The following is an 18,906-nucleotide window of genomic DNA, read 5'->3' on the forward strand; positions in this document are numbered from 1 at the left end:
TTCTTCTTATAACCCATTCTTGAGTTCTGCACTGCACCATTAGATTGAAGCCTCCAGAGCAGGAACTAGTTTTTTCATATGGAACTCTGAAAGTAATGAAATCAGAACAACCACTTATGGTTTTTACATTAAAAGAACCCCCAAACATAAGATAAACTATCCAGGTGAGTTAAATATTCTGGAATGTGTTCATTGAAGTAATTTTACTTGAAATAAATGAAAAATCTCAGTAATTACTTCTTTTCACCCACTTCCCCTTTCTCCTCAACCTTCCCCCAGCAGTGATGTTCCGAATGGATCGGCTTTGACACAAGAGAACATTGGCCTCCTGTCAAACAAGGCGGCGTCTCTGAGCTTGTCAGAGGAGCCTGAGGGAGGAGGGGACAGCCACGACTCCCAGCGAGCTGGAGTCACACCCACATCTGCTCCATGAAGCCAGGCCAGCACACCCCGAGCTCCTCCTGCCAGGATGGCAGCACCTTCCATCACGTTTTTTTTCCAGGGGTAATTGGAGAAAGCCAGGAGCAGCAGCAGTAGCAGAGCAGCAGGTCCAGAGGCAATGTGCACAAACACAACTACTAGAAACAAATCCTGCACATAGTTCACATTAACGCATTTTTTAATTAAAAAAATGAAAATTAGCAGTATCTGCAAGCAATTCAAATTAAATTTGTTTTTGTTCTGTGAATGAACTTTATTTTAATAACTTTGGACGCCTTGAATCCCAGGGCTTAAAAAAAAAGATATTATATATATACTCTGTTTGATTAATTGTATGATCTTAATGAAGTAGGTTTTTTCTTTTATTTTGGTATTATTACATACCCAGTGCATAATTCCTTATCACCTTAATTTCTCAATGACTAAAACAATCTGGCCGCTTCCTTGTGTGGTTTAAGAGTAAACAAGGAATGAGGGTTGGAGAGTAGCTGTGAAATTGCAGTGTCAAAAGATGTGCAGCAAACTTCATTCTTCCCATTGTGGCCAGGAGCTGAACCCCAGCTTCTTACTTAAATCGTTGAATTTAAACTACAAGTGACAGAATCCTTGCAATTCAGCAGGTGTTGTGGTTTGGTTTTTTAAAGGTGGCATTGTTTAAGGTCTGTATGTTAGAAATTGGCACCTGAGAGTCAGCCTGCAGCTTGTCTGTCAGTGCTGCAGTGAATCCTTCCTGGATTCTCCTTTCCTAAGGAAAATATTGCATCAAAATGGCCACTGGAGGTGCAGCACAAATCCTGCCAGAAGAACTGGGAAGCAAATTTGCTTGACAGATCCAATGCTTTTCCAAATAGATGCTTTGTAAGTATAAGCTGGAGAAGCCATCAACCTTTTTTGATGTTTTCTTTAAAAATTAAAGAAATTAAAGATTTTATTCTTGCTGCACGTTTTTTGACTCCTTTGACATACACTAGGGTGAGACCCTGGATACAAAGAACCCTGGAGAACGATTTTAAAGTGCTGCTCCCTCTGCACCTTCTTGGCCTGTGTTCTCTTTTTTTTTTCTGGGTTAGACTACTAAATGGGAAAGCACTGGTTATGTAATAAATTACTGCATTGCTTTGGTTGGGTAAAGCAAGAGTTATTGAATTTTCTTGGGTTTTAGTTTTTTTCCTTAACCTTAACTCCTGCTGAGGTCGTAGCAACCTTGGGCTAAGCTTTGCATTCATCATACTGTTAAATAAAACAAAAGGGGGGGTGGGAGGGGATACAGTCCCACTATTGCCTACCAGTAGGAGGGTCCAAACAGAAGACTCTTTTGAGTAGCAATTATTTAATTTGCCCAGTCAAGGCACCGCGTTTATATACTATTTCACATTGAATTTGATTATGCCCTACAGACCTGGCTGGTCAAGGATTTGATACACATATTGGCTTGGGATTCGAGCTTTCTTTTTTATTTAAATAAAAATTTATATATAAATATATATATACATATATACATAGTTATATCTGTATATATATTGGGTATGTTTTAAGAATTTTTTCGCATGAGCGCAGCTGTTGTGATCAAATGTCTGGGAGGTAGAAGCACTGAATAAAAATAAAGGCATTTTTCAGCTCACACCCCCCACTCTCCATATGTCTTCACATGGGTTTATTTCACTCTTAGTTGAACTTTGGCCTCTGCATTGCCAAGAGTAGTTTGAGGCTTGCTTTGTTTTCTAGCCCCTCCTAACTTTGGGCAAAGAACCATCTTTGCACTAGAGCAGCTTCACCTCCAGCTTGTCCCCACCCATCCGTACCTGCTGCTTGAGGCCAAGCATTCCAGCCGCTCCCCTGGAGACCAGGAGGGCTGGGGGGATGCAGTTATGAGTCTGTTCCTCCCTTCTCTGCTCTGGCCAGGAGGATGATGAAGGTGTTTCCCTGGCTGCCTGCTTCCAAGTCACCTGGCACAGGTAGCCTGTCCTCTCCTCCCATCATTTAGTGCAGAGCACCACCCTCAAGTCAGCCTTCTCCTTGGTTTTAATTAGTTTATACCTTCCTGCTGTGTCTGTATTAACACAGGAAGCTCACCTTAGTCGAGATAATTAGTGCAATATTCTAAACTAGGAGGACAAGCCCAGAATGTTCCTTTTTTGACTGCAGTAATTGTGGATGTAAAATTAATTTTCAAAGACGGTTACAATAGGTTTGACTCCCAACAGATTTATTTGCAACACTAGGAAGAAAATCTGGAGGGCGAAAACCTTTTTACCTTTTATTTAACTAGTTCTCTTGCCAGATTAGGGATTTTTCCTTTCTCCACTTTTTCTACTGGGAGTAATTCTGCAGTAAGAGCTACTCAGATTGCTGGCCTGCATATGGTGAATGCTTCCAAAACTTGGGGATTAGAAAAGAGACCTTACTGTTTTGGGTTGTTTTTTTTTTCTCTTTCATCCAACTGTCCGTGCTGTACTTTGTGTGTAGTGTCCTTGTTGTGATCAGTGTGTCCAGGTGAATGCCCTGTTTGCCCAGAATTATAGTTTGGCTTGTTAAATAGTGTGTTTAATATCTACTAACAGTATTGATTTTTAGCTTTGGTTCTTCCCCTCCTCCTTTTCCCCTTTTTCTGCCTTTTTTTTTTTTTCTTTTTGCAGAAGTTAAGTTGATTAAAACAAGTTGAACAGCAAAGCGCAGTGCATACTTTTAAGTCTTTTTCTGAAAACTGCACGTGAAATGTTCCCTTTTTGTGGAAAAACTGGGAGAACTCAGAGAACAGAGAGCTCTCCATGCAGTTGGCAGCATTGATGGTTACAGCAAATAAGCTGAGAGTCAAAATGTCTGGAGCGACTCTATCCTGCTACGGTCATTGCTATAGCCCATCACTGTCCCAGTTGTACAGGAGTGCTGCCCACCTCTGTGAAATTGGTCTTGGCTACGGATTGCTTTAGTTCCTTCTACCTGGGCAAGAAGGAGCAGTATTACCATGGTGTTAGGGCACTGCTGCATCCTTTGGTAGGTAGGTGGAATTTCCTACTGCACCAGACAACTCTTAACCCTCGCTGATACCTGGGTTCCAGCCCCGGCACGGACAACCCCCCCCAAATAGAAAGCTTCAAGCAGAAGGTTGAGCTTCAGTGCATCAGTGATACAGTCAGTGTAGAAATGTCTGTTTATTCTGTAGTGTTACTTTCCTTCTCCTGTCAACATCTCTTCTTCCTTTCCTGTGACCTAGTTCTGATTTCTTAATAGGAGAAATTTAACCTGTTTCTTCTGCCCCTCTTACCTGCTGTCCCATTTCAGTGTAGGACTAGATCAGAGCACCTTTCAAGCTTGCAGCACAGTTATCCCCTTCGTTCTCAAGATCTTTTCTGTCTTGTTTTTTCTGAGCCTTCACTCCCTTTTTTTTTTTTCCTCCTTTCCTCCTGTGGCTTGCCCATCCACCCTCCCTGATTGTGTAACAGTGACAGCTTGCTGCCTCAAAACAGAGCATTCAAATGAATTCGCTTAGCCAATAACTTCTGTGAAGTTGCCTTTTCTAATGGTGTTATTACTCAGTGATGCACAAATGTGATATTGCCCCTACTGGTAGGCAAACGGGGGATCTGTATAAACATGATAGACTGCTGTTTTCTTTAAAGGAGAGCCAAAGACTTGTGCTTTACACTTTTTTTTCCCCCTGATGTAGCCATTTTGATTGTCAAGCGTTTGTAGGGTATCGTGAGTTGACTGTATTATCCTAATAACAATTTCCAGAAGTTAATGATTGTCAAGCCTTGCCCATGCATTCAATTGTGGAAAATCATTCCATTGAGTCATACAATTTGCATGTACTGACATGTATCTGGGGTGTTGTGATGTATTTTCAGTCTCTCATGCACTCTCTCAGCTGATGGAATGGCTCATTTGGAGAGGGAGAAGGAACATAGAAATCTCATAATCCAAGAAGCCTTGTCTTTAAGTGTTTAAATCTAAATTGAATACTGATGGAAAATCTCTTCAGTTACATTAAAAGATAAATCTGTGTTACAAACGTGACTGACTTTTAAGCCCATTGGAACTGGAAAGACTTGTCAGACTTTACATTACATTAAATTAGATGTGCAAGAACCAAACTTGTATGGTCATATTGTCTCTTGACAGCACAAACTGAGTAAGGTGGGGCAAATTCTTGTCTTAAAAAAGGGCCAGGACAGAGGCTTTTATTGATAATACAAGAAAGCCACTTGCATTTCCCTTCCTTGATCTACTTAAACTCTTGCAGACTTGGTACCAAGGTTTTTGGATTCAGAGAGAAATCTCTAAGTCCAAGTAGCACAAACCCTCATTTCCATTGCCATTTATAAATCTGGACTATAACAAAGCAAACAGTTATCTGAAGAACCCCAATAAAAAGTATCTTTGCTGGACTGGCTATTTCAGACCCACTTTTATGGTCTTGAGAAATTCAGTGCCAGTATTCAGGAGGCTCAAAGGCAGGAGTGCCAGCTTCCTTCTCTGCTCTAAAATAGGGAAAACACCCAGACATATAAGCAGTGTGCAAGTTTTGTGCTTGTCTGTGTGTGTATGAGGAAGTGTTTGTCGTCCTAGGATAGACAGAGCAGTGCTAGGCCATGATTCAAGTTCTGTCATAATCCACTTCCCAAAACACAGCCTTCCATTTTGCCTCCTAATGTTGCTGATATAAAAACAACCAAAAAACCTCAGTGTGTCAGCAACTTAATTTCTTGTATCGTGATATATCAAGTTGCCTGGATGAAAAAAAAAACAACCCAGGAAGCAAAAGTTGTTGAGTTGACATGAATTGGAAAAACATCTGCCTCCCTTGAGTAATGTAAACTGAATTTCTGAGGGAAGTGAAGCAGATCTTCTGAGCCACCTTTTGGGTACAGCCTTGGTGCCAAGAGGTGGGTGGTTGTTACTTGTAAATCAACATACTGATTATTTTGTAGCACAAATTGATTTGCTCTCACATCAAGTAGACACTGAAATGTCAAAAATATCATTGGGAGTTCCCTTTTCCATAGTCAAGTGTTACCAACTGCATTATTTTCTGTGGGAATACCAATGGATGAAAGAGGCTGGAGTAAGTTAGTTCAAATTACACAGTATAAGTAAGGAATTTTGGAGAATGTTATTGCAGTACAGTGTCCTTACACAGGTAACATGTGGTCTTCATTCTTCTGTAAGAAGAAGAATGTAATTGCTTAGCGTTGTCACAGCCTCCGAGGCACTTCTTGTGATGCAAGTAGAGCTTAATTAGCAGGGAAAGGAGAACAAACTTAATGCTTATTTTGTTTGTAATATAATTTCCTAATGGCAAGTGTGATATCATGTCGTGGGAAGTCTTTGAACACTGGTAAGCAAAGAGGCTGCAGCTTTTCCTGAAATTTCCAAAAAAAACAAGCATGTAGCAATGTGGATTTGTCTGCATAGGAACATCCCAGTCATTTGAAGCTTAAAGTATGTGGCCATAATATTCGAAATTGTGTGCCTGTAGCTTAGTAACATGGATAATTAACTGATCTTTCCCAGACAATCTTTGCAATTCCAGTGAGTTTGTGTATGATTTGAGTGCCAATTGCCAAGTGTTCAGCAGTTGGGAAGGTTTAGGTGACAAGGTACATCCAGCAAGGCAGCTTTCTTTGGATATACCATTTCGATGTTTTCATATACCAGGAAACAACTGATTCTGAGATCTGAAAGCTCTAGGAAAATACAATTATCAACTTCAATTTGAAACATGTAGTGTTGGGAGAGATGGAAGCAACAGGTGCTGCAGTGTCTCTGGAAATAAAAAGCATTGGACATGGTGGAATTACATGTGAAATATATATGGGGAAAATATATCTGTAAGCAAAAAGGAAAAAGAAAATCTTGTGGAATATTTGATGTTTAAGAAATTATTTGCTTCTTTGTAATGTTAAAAATACCTAATTTATAGTTCTGTGGCAGACAGTACTCACAAGTCTTTGGCATCCAAACCAGACTGTGTATTGGATGGATCCCACAACTGGATGTGTGTGCTGACCTCTTTATTTGTAGCTTTTTAAAAAGAAACTTGGCAGCAGCCTTTTAAAAATGTGTGAAGCAACCTGAGGGAGAGGAGGAGAAGCTGCCCCGTTCACCTCCCAGCTGCTGCCCAGCTCACAATTGGGACCGTTCACCCGCAGCCTCTCGCAGGTGAAGCTGCTCAGCTTGGGCAAATCAAATGATTTTGAGAGTTTTTCCTAATTTTAAGGAGTTCCCATTCCCCCTTTGGCTTCTGCTTGCTGTGTAAGCAGCCTCCATGCTAAAAGGAGCTTTCCTTGCAGTCGGCTTAGCAAACCGTGCTGTAGCTTGGCTGTTCTTCCCTGTTTCCTGTAACTGGTAGTGGACTGTCGAGCTCTCTCCCCATTGTATTTGCTGCTGTGGGGAGGAAGAGGTGAGAAAAGGCACATGTGAGAGGAGGGAGGAAGAACTGTGGGATCTCTACAACGGCTCCCACACCCTCTTTGAAATCATCTGCTTCCAGTTGTGGGATTTCTCTATAGATGATCTTTTTTTTCCTGGTTTCTGTAAGCCTAATTTTCTTCGATCTTATTAGTTCCGTACAAGTCTCCCCGAGACATTCTGCAGTCATTATCACCTTTTTGGGTGGAGTTTTATTTTAATTTTTTGGTTTGTTTGTTTTTTAAATAACTTTTTAATATTGGTGCGTATATGCTTGGGATAGAGCTCATGTAATTTTCCAATCGTATTGATTGTATGTGATTGTGCCCTGCAGAGGTATATTTAACAAAAATAAAATAAAGGATAGTCTAGGTAATAAAATGGAGACCATGAGGTTTGTTGAGTCAGGTTATGAACTATTTCTTGAATTTATTTAGGATCCTGGATAAGTGAAATTCCCTGTCTGCTGTTCTCATGAATCAGTGCTGAACAAAATGTTCATTCAGTCTCTGTTCGAACTGGGGTTTTTCTTGCTTTTCTTCTCTTTTTGTTGTTTTCTTCCTTTTCTGCTCTTCCTTCCCATCAACAAAAATTCTCACTCCTTTATGGGAATGGGTGACTCTGGGTTGATATTGTGGATATTTATTGTCTGTAACTATCAAAACATTCTTAATAGGAGTAGAGATGAAGTAGAATGTATGAGAAGAATTCCATAAATTGAATTCTTTGCAAGTTCAGGGGAATTTTGAAGTCTTGTACATACAGGCCTAGTCATGGGGGAGATGTTCAGAGGCACACAGGGAGTTGGTGCCTCTTTTCCAGGAAAGGTTGGATGCTTTGCTACCTTTGGTGAAAACTGAGATGACAAAAGGAGTAGAAGAAAGAGTTCTCTATATCAATCTCCCTCTGTCTTTACTCCTGCAATATGCTTTTTAAACTTGAAAGAAAAGCCTTTTAGATACTGTGCTGAAGTGGGACAGAGTGGATTGAAGGAGGCAAAAGGATCCAGAGATCTGAAAGTCAGTATTTGTCTCCTTTATTTTCTCTTCAGACTTATAGAGCCAACCCTGTCATCTTTGTACGAAAGGACAAGGGAGTGGAGACCTGTGTATGTGCATGGTGGTTATATAGAAAAAGCCATATGTTGAAATGTTATTTCTTCAGTCTTCACTTTGCTTTTCTGCCTCTTAAAGTTGACTCAACCTCACCTTGCTCTCACATAGTGTCTAAGGGTCCTTTGTGTTGCAGATTCAACAAAAACTGGTGGAAAGGTGATGATTCACTATTTGGTTTGTAAATAGACAAGGTCTTACCTGCTTTTCTGTCAGCATTTATATTAAATGATAAATTAATGGAGAACACTTTGAAATATCTCTCGTTTTCTGTCTGGGGTGAATGCGCATTCTTCTAGATTTGGTGTGAGGCGTAGGTCTGTCAGATCATCCCTCTAAGGCTTTCTCCAGGTCAAGGTGTGTTTGTTCTCTGCTGAGCTGGAGCATAAGAGATGCCAAACAGCAGAGGAGCCACATGTCTCTCCTTGGTCTGGTCTGTTCTCTTCTGACTCCACCTGTAAACAAAGTGACTCCTTCACCAGAGATGAATGAGAAAGGATACTCAAAATAATGTTTTGCTAATTGCTCAGAGTACATATCTAAAAACCAAAGCCTTCAGAGAAGGAGGGAGCAGCATTCGTCTGATGTTGAGCCTGGTTTGGGACTTGCCTTAGAGTGATGAAGGTTTGCTCCACAGTCTACTCTGTGGTTTTTAATCTTCTCCTTTCTGTCCTTTTTGTGGATTCTAACAAGTCATTATCTGGCTATAAATCTGAAACTGGCCAAACCAAGGCTGCTGCTTGGCTGAAAAACTGTTCCTTCTCCTATTGCAGGGCAGGCAGAGCCTTCCGGCTTTTGAAACGAAGATCTGAAGTGCTGTGGAGCATCAGATCCCTTTGGAAGGGAGTGGTGGGTGCTCTGCATCAAGAGAGATTTGGGGAAACTGGGATTTTTTTTTTATGTGGAAAAGAGGGGGAACTGGGTTCAAGTGGATGGTACCTGCTGGAAAATTTTTTTCCCTTTAGGTGTGGGTACTAGGCTAGAAGGGAGCTGCAGAAGGTGAGCCCAGAACATGGGATTCTTTGATCCCATCACACTCTCTGAGTGCACTGTGCCTCATCATAAAACTCCACAGTGAGCACCCAAAGCACAAACAGAACTAAGGAAATTTGTGTTCCTGCTCACCACTCAGATGTATTTAAAAGCTGTTTCTTTCCAAATAGAATGTCTTCAATTGTTTCTGTAACCCCCTTCCCCATAACTGTGAACTCCAGCTCCCTGTCTTCTGGACTACAAGTGTGGGAGAGACTAAAACCAAGGCTTGATGCTTCATCTCCCTTGCCCCAGGCTGCCAGGCTTTGGTGCTCGATGGGTTTGAGCCTCTGGTCCCTGCTTTGGGTCTGGGAGCAGCAGCTTTTGGAGAACAGCCCTTCCACTGGAGCAGACGGGGCAGCTAATGGCTTGTATGAACACACTGGCATCTTGGATGCTTCCTTAGGGATATCCCTGCTCAGGTGTGAGTGATGGGCTGTTGCTTGGACCTGAACCAGCAACAAATTACCATTTACGTGCTGCACTCAAAAAATAGGTTTACTCTGCTCCTCTGGGAAGGGATGGCTTGGGCACTTCTGTGACATGTGCAAAACAGTAGGTGTTTGCTCTTGGTTTTACTGCTTTAAACTACCCCTGAGAAGTGGGTGAATGGAAACCCGTGCTTGGATGTCTGCCTTGGTGTGGAGCATCCTTAATTCACCCCAGAGACCCTGGGACCTGTGAGGTACCTCAGAAAATTAAACCAGCAGCCACCTGGAGCAATAAGGTGTGCAGTGCACAGGTCCTTCATTTCTCATGGAGGGCATTTTACAGTGTCTTTTAATTTATTTCCACAATCTCTGTCCCTTTTAATTATATCCCATACTGGTATAGTAAGGCCTTTTACTTCCCCACAAACCATTTTGCAGCTGCATTTTGCATTAAAACCTGGGCTCTTACTGGAGGCCAGGAACAGGGCAGGTGTAGCACCTGCTGAGCCAGCCTGCTCCTGGAATTTGATGTTCAGGAGGCAACACTGTGGAATTTATAGAGCAGCTGTATCCCACACTGGAAATGGTGTTGCTCAGTCCTGCTCCCAACACTGCCATGTGGATCTGGACTGGAGATGGGGGAGCTGCTGCTAATCCTCAGCTTTCCAGCTGTACAAGTGAAAGGACATAGAATCACAGAATATCCTGAGCTGGAAGGGACCCACAAGGATCATCAAGTCCAACTCCTGACCCTACGCAGGGCACCCCAACAATCCCACCATGTGCCTGAGGGTGTTGTCCAAACTCCAAACACTGCTTGAGCTCTGGCAGGTTTGGGGCTGTGCCCACTTCCCAGGGGAGCCTGTTCCAGGTGAGTGTGATTAAGATGTTATTTGAAACTGCGAAGTGTGAAGTGGGGCAGCTTCTCCCAACTTGTGCCTGTGTGGAAATGGGGGCCAGGTGACAGGGTGGGGAGACATTTTGCCAAGCTACAAGATACCCAAATGAGAATTAAAGATGCCTTGGATCACCACATTTTTATTTGAACTCCTGAAAGTTTTGGGTTTTTTCTCATGGGATAAGCAGTTAATTTGCTGTGGGCAGGAACTGGAGGCATCTGGCACTTGTGTGGGCTAGATGGTCAAACTTTCCCTTGTCAGATTGAACTTTAAAACCTCTTTCAAACTAAACACTGCTTTTTTTCCTGCTCTTTGCTTAACCTCCAGCAGCTGGTCATCAGCCTTTGGCCTCAGCATCCTACTCCCCTCCCACTGTCCCCTGCTGTTGTCTCAGCTCTGCTTGAGCACAGAAATCCAGTGGGGAAACGGCTTTGGGCTCAAGCAAGACTGTCCTCTTAACAATTTGCATTTACATCCTAAAAGTAGAAGGCTGGAGGGGCAGGTAAGAGAAACAAATTTCACTAATCTTTCATTGTTAATTAATTCCTTGTAGCAGGTTCTTTTCCCTTCACTGGAGCCTATGAATTTTAGCTGCTGCCAGAGTGGGTTTTTTTGCTCTTTTCTAGAGGATCCTCCCTCCTATCCCAACTCTCACGAAGGCTGACTTCTGTACAGCTCACTAAAGCATCATGCTTGACTTCTATCCCCAACCTGCAGCAATGCTTTTTGGTGTGGAGAGAATTCCTAAGGTCAGGATGTCCTGAGCAGTTGCTGGCTGTAGAAGAGCACTCCTGGTTTGCTTTGCACTCAGAGTTTGGGATGTGGCGCGGCAGGGAAGCTGAAGGAGGTTTGAGCTCCTTCCCATCAGCTGGGCTCTGTACGCAGTGTGTGGGTGCTGTGGGACAGTCACACCCCCACCAGCACCCCCAGTAGGTTCAGCAGGGTGGGTGCTAGGGGTCTGCAAGCCCACTGAGCTGCCCCGTCCTGCAGCCATGAGGAACAGTGGGATGGAAAGGGCCTGTGCTGGCTGGAGCCCAGCTGTGGCACAGCAGCCATGGGATGGGGAGTTTCTCAACACCTCCCCAGAGCCTTCTGATTGAAGCTGAATCAGCAACTTGTTTCTTGGCTTTCTGCACTTTTTTTGTTGCTTCACCCTTCTAAGAGCTTTTTCTAGTTTCTAGTTTCTCCCTTGCCAGTAATCCCTTTCAGGCAGTGCTGTTGTGGGAATACTTTGGGATCCTTCCAGGATAAAAGCTGTTGACACATGGACTGTGTGGCAGTGCTGCAAGGGAAAAGGGAGTGTTGAAGAGCTGTGAGGGGAAGAGGAATGGGTTTTGGCCAAGTGCTACAGCAAAGAGCTGGCCTAAGAAATAGCAAAGGCTCTTGCCTGTAAGAGCCAAGACTGGACATGTCAGGGGCCAGGTCAGCCTTAGTGGATGGTGAAGTTGGTTTAAGGGGTTAGCACAAAGTCCTGTATCTCCTCTAGTGACAGCCCAGGACTTTACTGTGGAGTAGAAATAGAGAGTCTTTTCCGTTTAGTCAGGACAGGGTGAAGATGAGGTGTTCTCCTCACTCCTGCGCTTTGGTTTTAAGTGTGAGATCGGATTAGCAGCACTTTGCGCCATGGCAGGCACCATGAGCTGCCTTGGCCGGGCAGAAGCAGGGATTTGTCCTTGTACAGGTATGTCAGGATCTGCCATTCCCTAGAGGAGAGCAGAGTGACAGGGCAGGGACCATGGTGAGCTTGTCCTTTCTGTTGGGGCCATCCTTCCTGCTGCAGCTGGCAGCACTAAGTGTGGGATTTTTTTGCCCTTTGTGGTGTCCCATCTGTCCTGAACCTTTTGGAAGGTAATCTGTTTGTCATTCCCAGCAAGGACTGTGGCAGTGGCCTGAGTCAGCCTCTTGTTTTGCATGTTTTCTCACAGTCCTTGTTGCTATGCTATCAGCGGATGGAGAGGGGCCCTTGGGGCTCCACACAGTCTTGGTGCCAGATGAGGTAATTTCTGCTTTTGCAGAGGAACTGGAGCAGAGATGAAGTCATTGTCCAATAGCCTGGGGAGGGGGTTGTGGAAGAACCCAGAGCTCTCCTTCATCCCACGCCAGCCCTTTTGATGCTGCTGTTTTCCTCCCACAGGTGCTGGCCCACCAGCACTGCAAGATCACAGACACAGAGGTCACCAGTGCTAAATGCAGCTGATTTTTAATTTAGTTTCTCAGAAGGCGATGCTTGGTAGCCATGCAGTGAGTGTGCGGGGGCAGGCAGAGACCTACCTGAGTCAGATACATGTTTAAAAAGTCTCCTGTGGTAGGCAAGTCCTGGGCAGGCTGCCAGCCCTTCCCAGTAGTTGTTTCTCAAGCTGCTGTGGCTGTGGTGCGGGAGCTTCCTGCCACAGGGATGTGAACGAACCCAGGTCATGCAAAGGGCATCTCGGAACCCCAGTGCACAGGACGTGCTGTGTCGGCCCTGGCATGGCTGAGGCCTCGCTGCCAGAGCTGAAGGGTGTTGGGATTTAGGAGGAAATCCTTCCCTGTGAGGGTGGTGAGGCCCTGGCACAGGTTGCCCAGAGAAGCTGTGGCTGCCCCATCCCTGCAAGTGTCCAAGACCAGGTTGGATGGGGCTTGGAGCAACCTGGGCTAGTGGGAGGTGTCCCTGCCCATGGCAGGGGGTGGGATGAGGTGGTCTTCAAGGTCCCTTCCAACCAAAATCATTCCATGATTCTGTGTGCTTTAGCAAAGGTGGAAAAGAAATTATCTCTGCCTTGCTGGGAGATTTTCAGAGACCTGCTTTTGCTGGAACGTGGTGGTTAACATCATCCTGCCCTCCTCCGGTACCAGGGACAACCAGTTTGCATTGAAGTGGTATGAACTTTGGACAGGTATAGCTGGGATGCACCAGCTACACCATACATGCTTACAAAATGCATTTTTGGGATATTAAAGATGCTCAGTGCATGGAGGGACCAACTCCCCTGGAGACCTCTTCCTTATCACCTCTCTTCTCTGACTTAGCATCTCCTGCATCAGGAACTGAAATAGCGTGAGGTGACCCTGGGGAAACACCACACAGGCAGGGCCCTTGCACTGTAGCCACCTCGCTGGGTGATGGGGAGGACTCAAAAGTTCAAGTCATATTTTTGTACAAACTTGAACCCGCTGCTTAAAGAGGACACTGGGAAAGCCCCCTTTTCAGTGTATTGCTTCTAAAAGTAGTGTGTGCTTGGAGGCATATTTGTTCTGCTGGTGTCTGTCTGTCCTCCTGGTTTATCCTGCAGCTCCAGGACAAAGGGAGGATTGGAGAGGAGCAGGGGCTTCTGTTCTCCTGGCTGAAACAGGCCCATGGGTTTAGGGCCAGGCCGTGTGTCTGAGCACTCTCGTTGTGGTTCCAGGAGGATGCGTCTGATGGTGCTGTGTCTCCTGGGTGTGTGGGGGGTGGCTGTCCCTGAGCCCTATGCCGTGGAGGACATCTGCACTGCCAAGCCCCGCGACATCCCTGTCAACCCCGTCTGCATCTACCGCAACCCCGAGAGGAAGCCCCTGGAGGGCGAGGGGCAGGAGCCAGCCAAGGACAAGCTGCCAGAGTCCACCAACCCCCGGGTCTGGGAGCTGTCCAAGGCCAACTCCCGCTTTGCCGTTGTCTTCTACAAGTACCTGGCTGACTCCAAGGACAATGGGGAGAACATCTTCATGTCACCCCTCAGCATCTCCACAGCCTTCGCCATGACCAAGCTGGGAGCCTGTGGCAGCACCCTCCAGCAGCTCATGGAGGTCGGTGGGATTCCTCAGCCTTTCCCTGTAGCAGGTCTGAAAGGCAGGAAAGGCGATCATGGCTCATGGATGCTCTCAGGGCCAGGACAGCTCCCTGCCTTGAAAATCAAATCATAGAATCACAGAATGGTTTGGGTGGGAAGGGACCGTGAAGCTCAGCTCATTCCAACCCCTGCCACAGACAGGGACACCTTCCACTAGACCAGGTTGCTCCAAGTCCCATCCAACCTGGCCTTGGAGACTTCCAGGGTTGGCATATAGCATTCCATATGGTGGAGACTTTACAAGATACCTCTCTGTAGTGTTAGTATGTGAATGTGCGTCCTGACTGTCCTCCTGGTGCAGCTCATCTCAATCTCTGAGCAGTCTTTCCTCTACACCAAACAGACTTTTCCCCTCCTCATTGTACTCCTGGTGGGACAGAGATGCCAAAACCAGCTATTTGGTCCCATCCAACCTGATCTTGAGACCTGTAAACGAGACCCTGAGAAGGGGCAGCCTGTATTTAGATACTAGCTCCTTCCCATGACTCCTTATTTAGATCCAGCATTCAGGGTGGATTTACTGGGTTTGAGAGATTAGGTTTCGTATGGAGGAAAGGAAGCTTCTTTGGGAGATGAGGGAATGAAATGGGAACAGTTTGTTTCTTGCAGATTGGGCAAGCACATAGCTAAGCATTTCTTTATGCTGAAAGCAGGAAAAGCTGTGATAATCAAGTCCCATTGGGAGAGGCTCTTTTTCATGTTCCCCGTCTCTCCCTTGGGACAAAAATCAGAGACACGGGAGACCCTGCAGTCCACCTGACTTCCAGGGCAGGGGAGCCTGTACACAAGGAGCCTCATAGGAAGAGCAATGTGCTGTGGGATTTTCTGTGCTTAAAGGCCTGAGGTTGGATAGCAGTAGACAAATCATAACTGTCCTTCTAGCTGGAAACAGATAAAAAAATTCCCTGTGCTGCAAAAATCTACCCTCAAAACGATTGCTACATGTTCCCATTCCCTGTAAAAATAGATAAGATGTACCAGAAGTACTCAACAGGCCATGATAATTCCTCCTGGGAAGGAGCAGCCTTTGCCAGTGTCACGGGAGGGTTCAGCACAATCCTTCTGAGTCTTCCCATGACCTGGTATGACCTGAGAGCTGCTTCCAGGCCCCACTGGTGCAGTGCTCATCCCTGGGGTGTGGTAGCACTGGGGGAACCGGGAACCAGTCACAGGCAGAGTATTGGGAGCAAGGAAACCAGAGTTAGACACAGGAGCAGCACCTGAGCAGAGTTTAATCCTCCACTTGGACTCCAAAGGAGATCTTGGGCTGATGGGGAGTTCGTTTTATGTAGATTTGGATTCCCAATTACAGATGGAGGGCGAAGCTCTGAGGGCCTGCAGATTTCCTGGCTGTTGAGGCAAAGGCTCCTCCACCACTTGCTGTGGGGCCCAGGAGCACAAGAACCTGCTCATGGATTCCTTCTCACTGCTTGGCTCCTCCAGGTCTTTCGATTTGACACCATTTCGGAAAAGACATCAGATCAGATCCACTTCTTCTTTGCCAAGCTGAACTGCCGGCTTTACAAGAAAGCCAACAAATCCTCGGAGCTGGTATCGGCCAACCGCCTCTTTGGGGAGAAATCCTTGGTCTTCAACGAGACTTATCAGAACATCAGTGAAATCGTTTATGGAGCCAAACTCTGGCCTTTGAACTTCAAAGTGGGTTTGATCTACTTGCAACTTTGCTTTTTTGTTTGGTTTCTCCCCCCCGCCATCCTTCTGCTTTTGCTGAAGGATGCATCCCTGTCTTTTGCCCAGAGGAAGTGCCCTGCTCTGGCTGTGTGGGATATGAGTGAAGGCAGGAGGGAGCCTTGGATGCAGTTGCTCTTGTTCCAGCTCACCCTTAACCACTGGCATGTCCCCTCTCCTCGTTGCTGAACCCTGCAGCGCTGCTCTGGGAGCAGTGTCCTCCCCCAGCACACACCCTGGGAACCTGTCTCCTGCAGAAGGGGCACAAAGAGGTGTTTAAAACCCTTGGTTTAACCTTTTTTTGGTCTCTTCCTTCAGGAGAAGCCAGAACTTTCCAGGGAGATCATTAATGAGTGGGTGGCTAATAAGACAGAGAGACGCATTACAGAAGTGATCCCAGAAAGAGGTATTGATGATCTCACTGTCTTGGTCCTGGTCAACACCATTTACTTTAAGGTATGGCTGACAAAACTGGGGGAGGAGCCCACGTCCTTGGGGGAGACCTGGTGCTCATGTTTGTCCTCCCCCTCTCCCTTTTAGGGGCACTGGAAATCACAGTTCCCAGCTCCAAACACAAAACTGGATGTATTTAATAAAGCCAATGGCGAGACCTGCAAAGTCCCAACTATGTACCAGGAGTCCAAATTCCACTACGCATTCATCCCCCAGGACAAAGTCCAGGTGCTGGAGCTGCCGTACAAAGGGGATGATATCACAATGGTGCTGGTCCTGCCCAGTGCTGGGACACCACTGGAGGATGTGGAGCGAGTCCTGACGTCGGAGAAGCTGCAGGGCTGGATAGACTCCATGAAGGAGGTGTCTCTCTTTGTTTATCTCCCTCGGTTCCGTGTCGAGGACAGCTTCAGCGTCAAAGAGAAGCTGAGGAAAATGGGACTGGAAGATCTCTTCAGTCCGGAAAATGCCAGACTCCCAGGTGAGATGTGGAGGTGGGGGGCAGCCATTTCTCCACAGGTACCAGGGCATTAGGTGCAGCAGCACATGAGGAACAAGAACATGAAAGCATTTAGATGTTGCCACAGCCAGTGATGGACTCTGGTCAAGTCCCACCGTGGATAGGCAGCCCAGCTCTGCACTGAGGATACGGCAGTTTAGCAATCCATTGCATGTGGGGGAGCATATTTTCATTTTAGGGCAGCCATGCCTTCTGCCTGATCCCAGGCCCTGATGAATGGGAGTGTGTTCTCTCTTGAGCTGTGCCTAAACTCAGTTTAACCTTTCTCCACTCTGTTGCAGGTATCATCGCAGAGGGCCGCACAGACCTGTATGTGTCTGAGGCTTTCCACAAAGCCTTCCTCGAGGTGAGCCTTGTTCTGTCCCAGGGTGTCTTCCCCTTGTTTTTTAAAAACATGTAGCATTAAGAGAAAAAAAATAGCTCTGAACCCCTGGTGTTCATTTCCTCAGCAGTCTGGGGTTCTGGAAGGAGAAGGAGGGCAAGCCCTGTCCCTGCTGCACGATGCCTGTGTTTTAATCCCATCTTCTCCCTTGGCTGGCAGGTGAATGAAGAAGGGAGCGAGGCGTCAGCTGCCACAGCTGTCACCGTCTCTGGCCGTTCCTTCCCCATGAACAGAAAAATCTTCAATGCCAACAGGCCCTTCCTGCTTTTCATCCGGGAAGCTGCCCTCAACACCATCATCTTCATGGGCAGGATAGCTGATCCTTGCTCCTAAAGGGGCTGGCAGGGCCTCACCTCTCCCTCCTCTGCCTCGGGAAGAGGGGCAGTGGGGTATTGCCACAAAGCCCAGGCTGCTCCTGGCGTGATTGGTCTTGCTGTTTGGTGCCAGCTGCAGGGAGGGACTGCATCCAGCTGGGCTGTCCCTGCTCCTCCCTGGGTGAGAAGGCTCACAGAGCCCTGATACGTCCTCCATGCAAAGGGAAGCTGAATTTCTTCCAGCACCAGTAGTTTTGCAGCACCCAAACCCGAGTCCAGCACTGCTGTCCTTCCCATGTCCAACCCTCCTCCCTTTCGGGCCTCAAGCTGTAACTCTGATCCCCTGATTCATTAAACCCTATAGATCTGTATGTAACAGGCTGATCTCTGAATGCACAGTTTGCACCAAGCCACTTCCTAGACTCATTTAAACTTTCCAACAAACAGGCCCTTCCCTGTGTTCCCCAGTTCCGGCAGAATGACCCCACACTGGACAGGTCAGTGGAACAGTAGCAACCACAGGGTTTATGCTGGCTGGGCCAGAAACATCCTTCCACAGCACATGTGGAAGAGCTGCCAAACAGCTGTGCCCTGCTTGCCAGCAGCTGTGGTGTGTCCAACATGCCCCAGAGGTGAGAGCCACCAGTGACAGTCTTGCATAGCCAAGCATTAAGACTTAAACTAGCGAACAGTTCCTGTAGCAGGGGTGTCCATGAACTGTGGCAATGCCCAGCTGAGGTAACCAGTACCTGTAGCTTTGTTAAAAATCCTTTATTTCACCTGCAAGTTTACTCCAGGAGCTGAGGTGTGCTGGCCTGCTGCTGGGCCACACGCGTGGCCTCTGGTGCTCTCAAGGTGGCTCTCCTGCTGTACAGCCTCTGACAAGGTCGTCCTCCAGATGGAGAAGGTGGTGAGCTTCCCTCTCTAGGATTTCTGCATTTCAGGCAGCTGTTTCAAACCAAAAGGGCAGTGACAGCACAGGTGACAGAAGTGGTTTTTGCAGACAGCTGCGAAAACACCAGTGGGTGTCCCTCTCCAGTGGGCCCTTTAGCCTGGCTTTGGTAGGAGCAGTGAAACACCCACCTCTGTAAAGGCTTCTCTAAGCAGCAATGGCCACAGCAGCCAAACCGTGCTGCAGTTAACTCAGAGCTGCCATGACAGGGGTTTGGTGACTGGGTCTCTGGTTTTGGAAGCCATAGGGGTTTGCAGGACTCACTCTCCTGCTCCCAGGAGGAAAGTTCGAGCATCTGTGTTTGTGTTGTGAGTGGCACATGTGTTTGGACACAGAGAGCCACCTCCTCCAGCTATAGCAACCTCTGCACCCCCGCAAGGCACCGTCCTTCTGGGCTCGCCTGCCTGCCTGGAGTAACACCTTGGGAAGAAGCTGAGAGTGTCACAGATGTCTGGGGCCCT

The 18,906-nt window shown here is 46.6% G+C and overlaps 2 protein-coding genes across 11 annotated transcripts in view; both read left to right on the top strand.

Annotated features, from left to right (window-relative positions):
• RC3H1 (ring finger and CCCH-type domains 1) overlaps positions 1–7,242 on the top strand; it is a 60,284-nt gene extending 53,042 nt beyond the window's left edge. For 7 of the 10 annotated variants that reach the window (XM_051793783.1, XM_051793831.1, XM_051793856.1 and 4 more), the window contains one exon: positions 280–7,242. In XM_051793783.1, the coding sequence (XP_051649743.1) occupies positions 280–433 (154 nt within the window). In that variant the 3' untranslated portion in view covers positions 434–7,242. The remainder of the gene's footprint in view (positions 1–279) is intronic. The other 3 variants (XM_051793802.1, XM_051793828.1, XM_051793847.1) reach the window with 1 other exon arrangement.
• A 3,421-nt stretch (positions 7,243–10,663) lies between these two features.
• Positions 10,664–17,869, top strand: SERPINC1 (serpin family C member 1). The gene is made up of 7 exons (XM_051794310.1): positions 10,664–10,828; positions 13,713–14,091; positions 15,579–15,794; positions 16,143–16,280; positions 16,365–16,758; positions 17,079–17,143; positions 17,339–17,869. The coding sequence occupies exons 2-7, from the start codon at positions 13,717–13,719 to the stop codon at positions 17,510–17,512; spliced, it is 1,362 nt and encodes a 453-aa protein (XP_051650270.1). The 5' UTR covers positions 10,664–10,828; positions 13,713–13,716; the 3' UTR covers positions 17,513–17,869.
• Positions 17,870–18,906: the final 1,037 nt, after the last annotated feature.

Source organism: Manacus candei, unplaced genomic scaffold (genome assembly GCF_025592945.1).
Source record: "Manacus candei isolate 608988 ecotype Guabito, Panama unplaced genomic scaffold, ASM2559294v1 h1tg000005l, whole genome shotgun sequence".
Lineage (NCBI taxonomy): Eukaryota > Metazoa > Chordata > Aves > Passeriformes > Pipridae > Manacus > Manacus candei.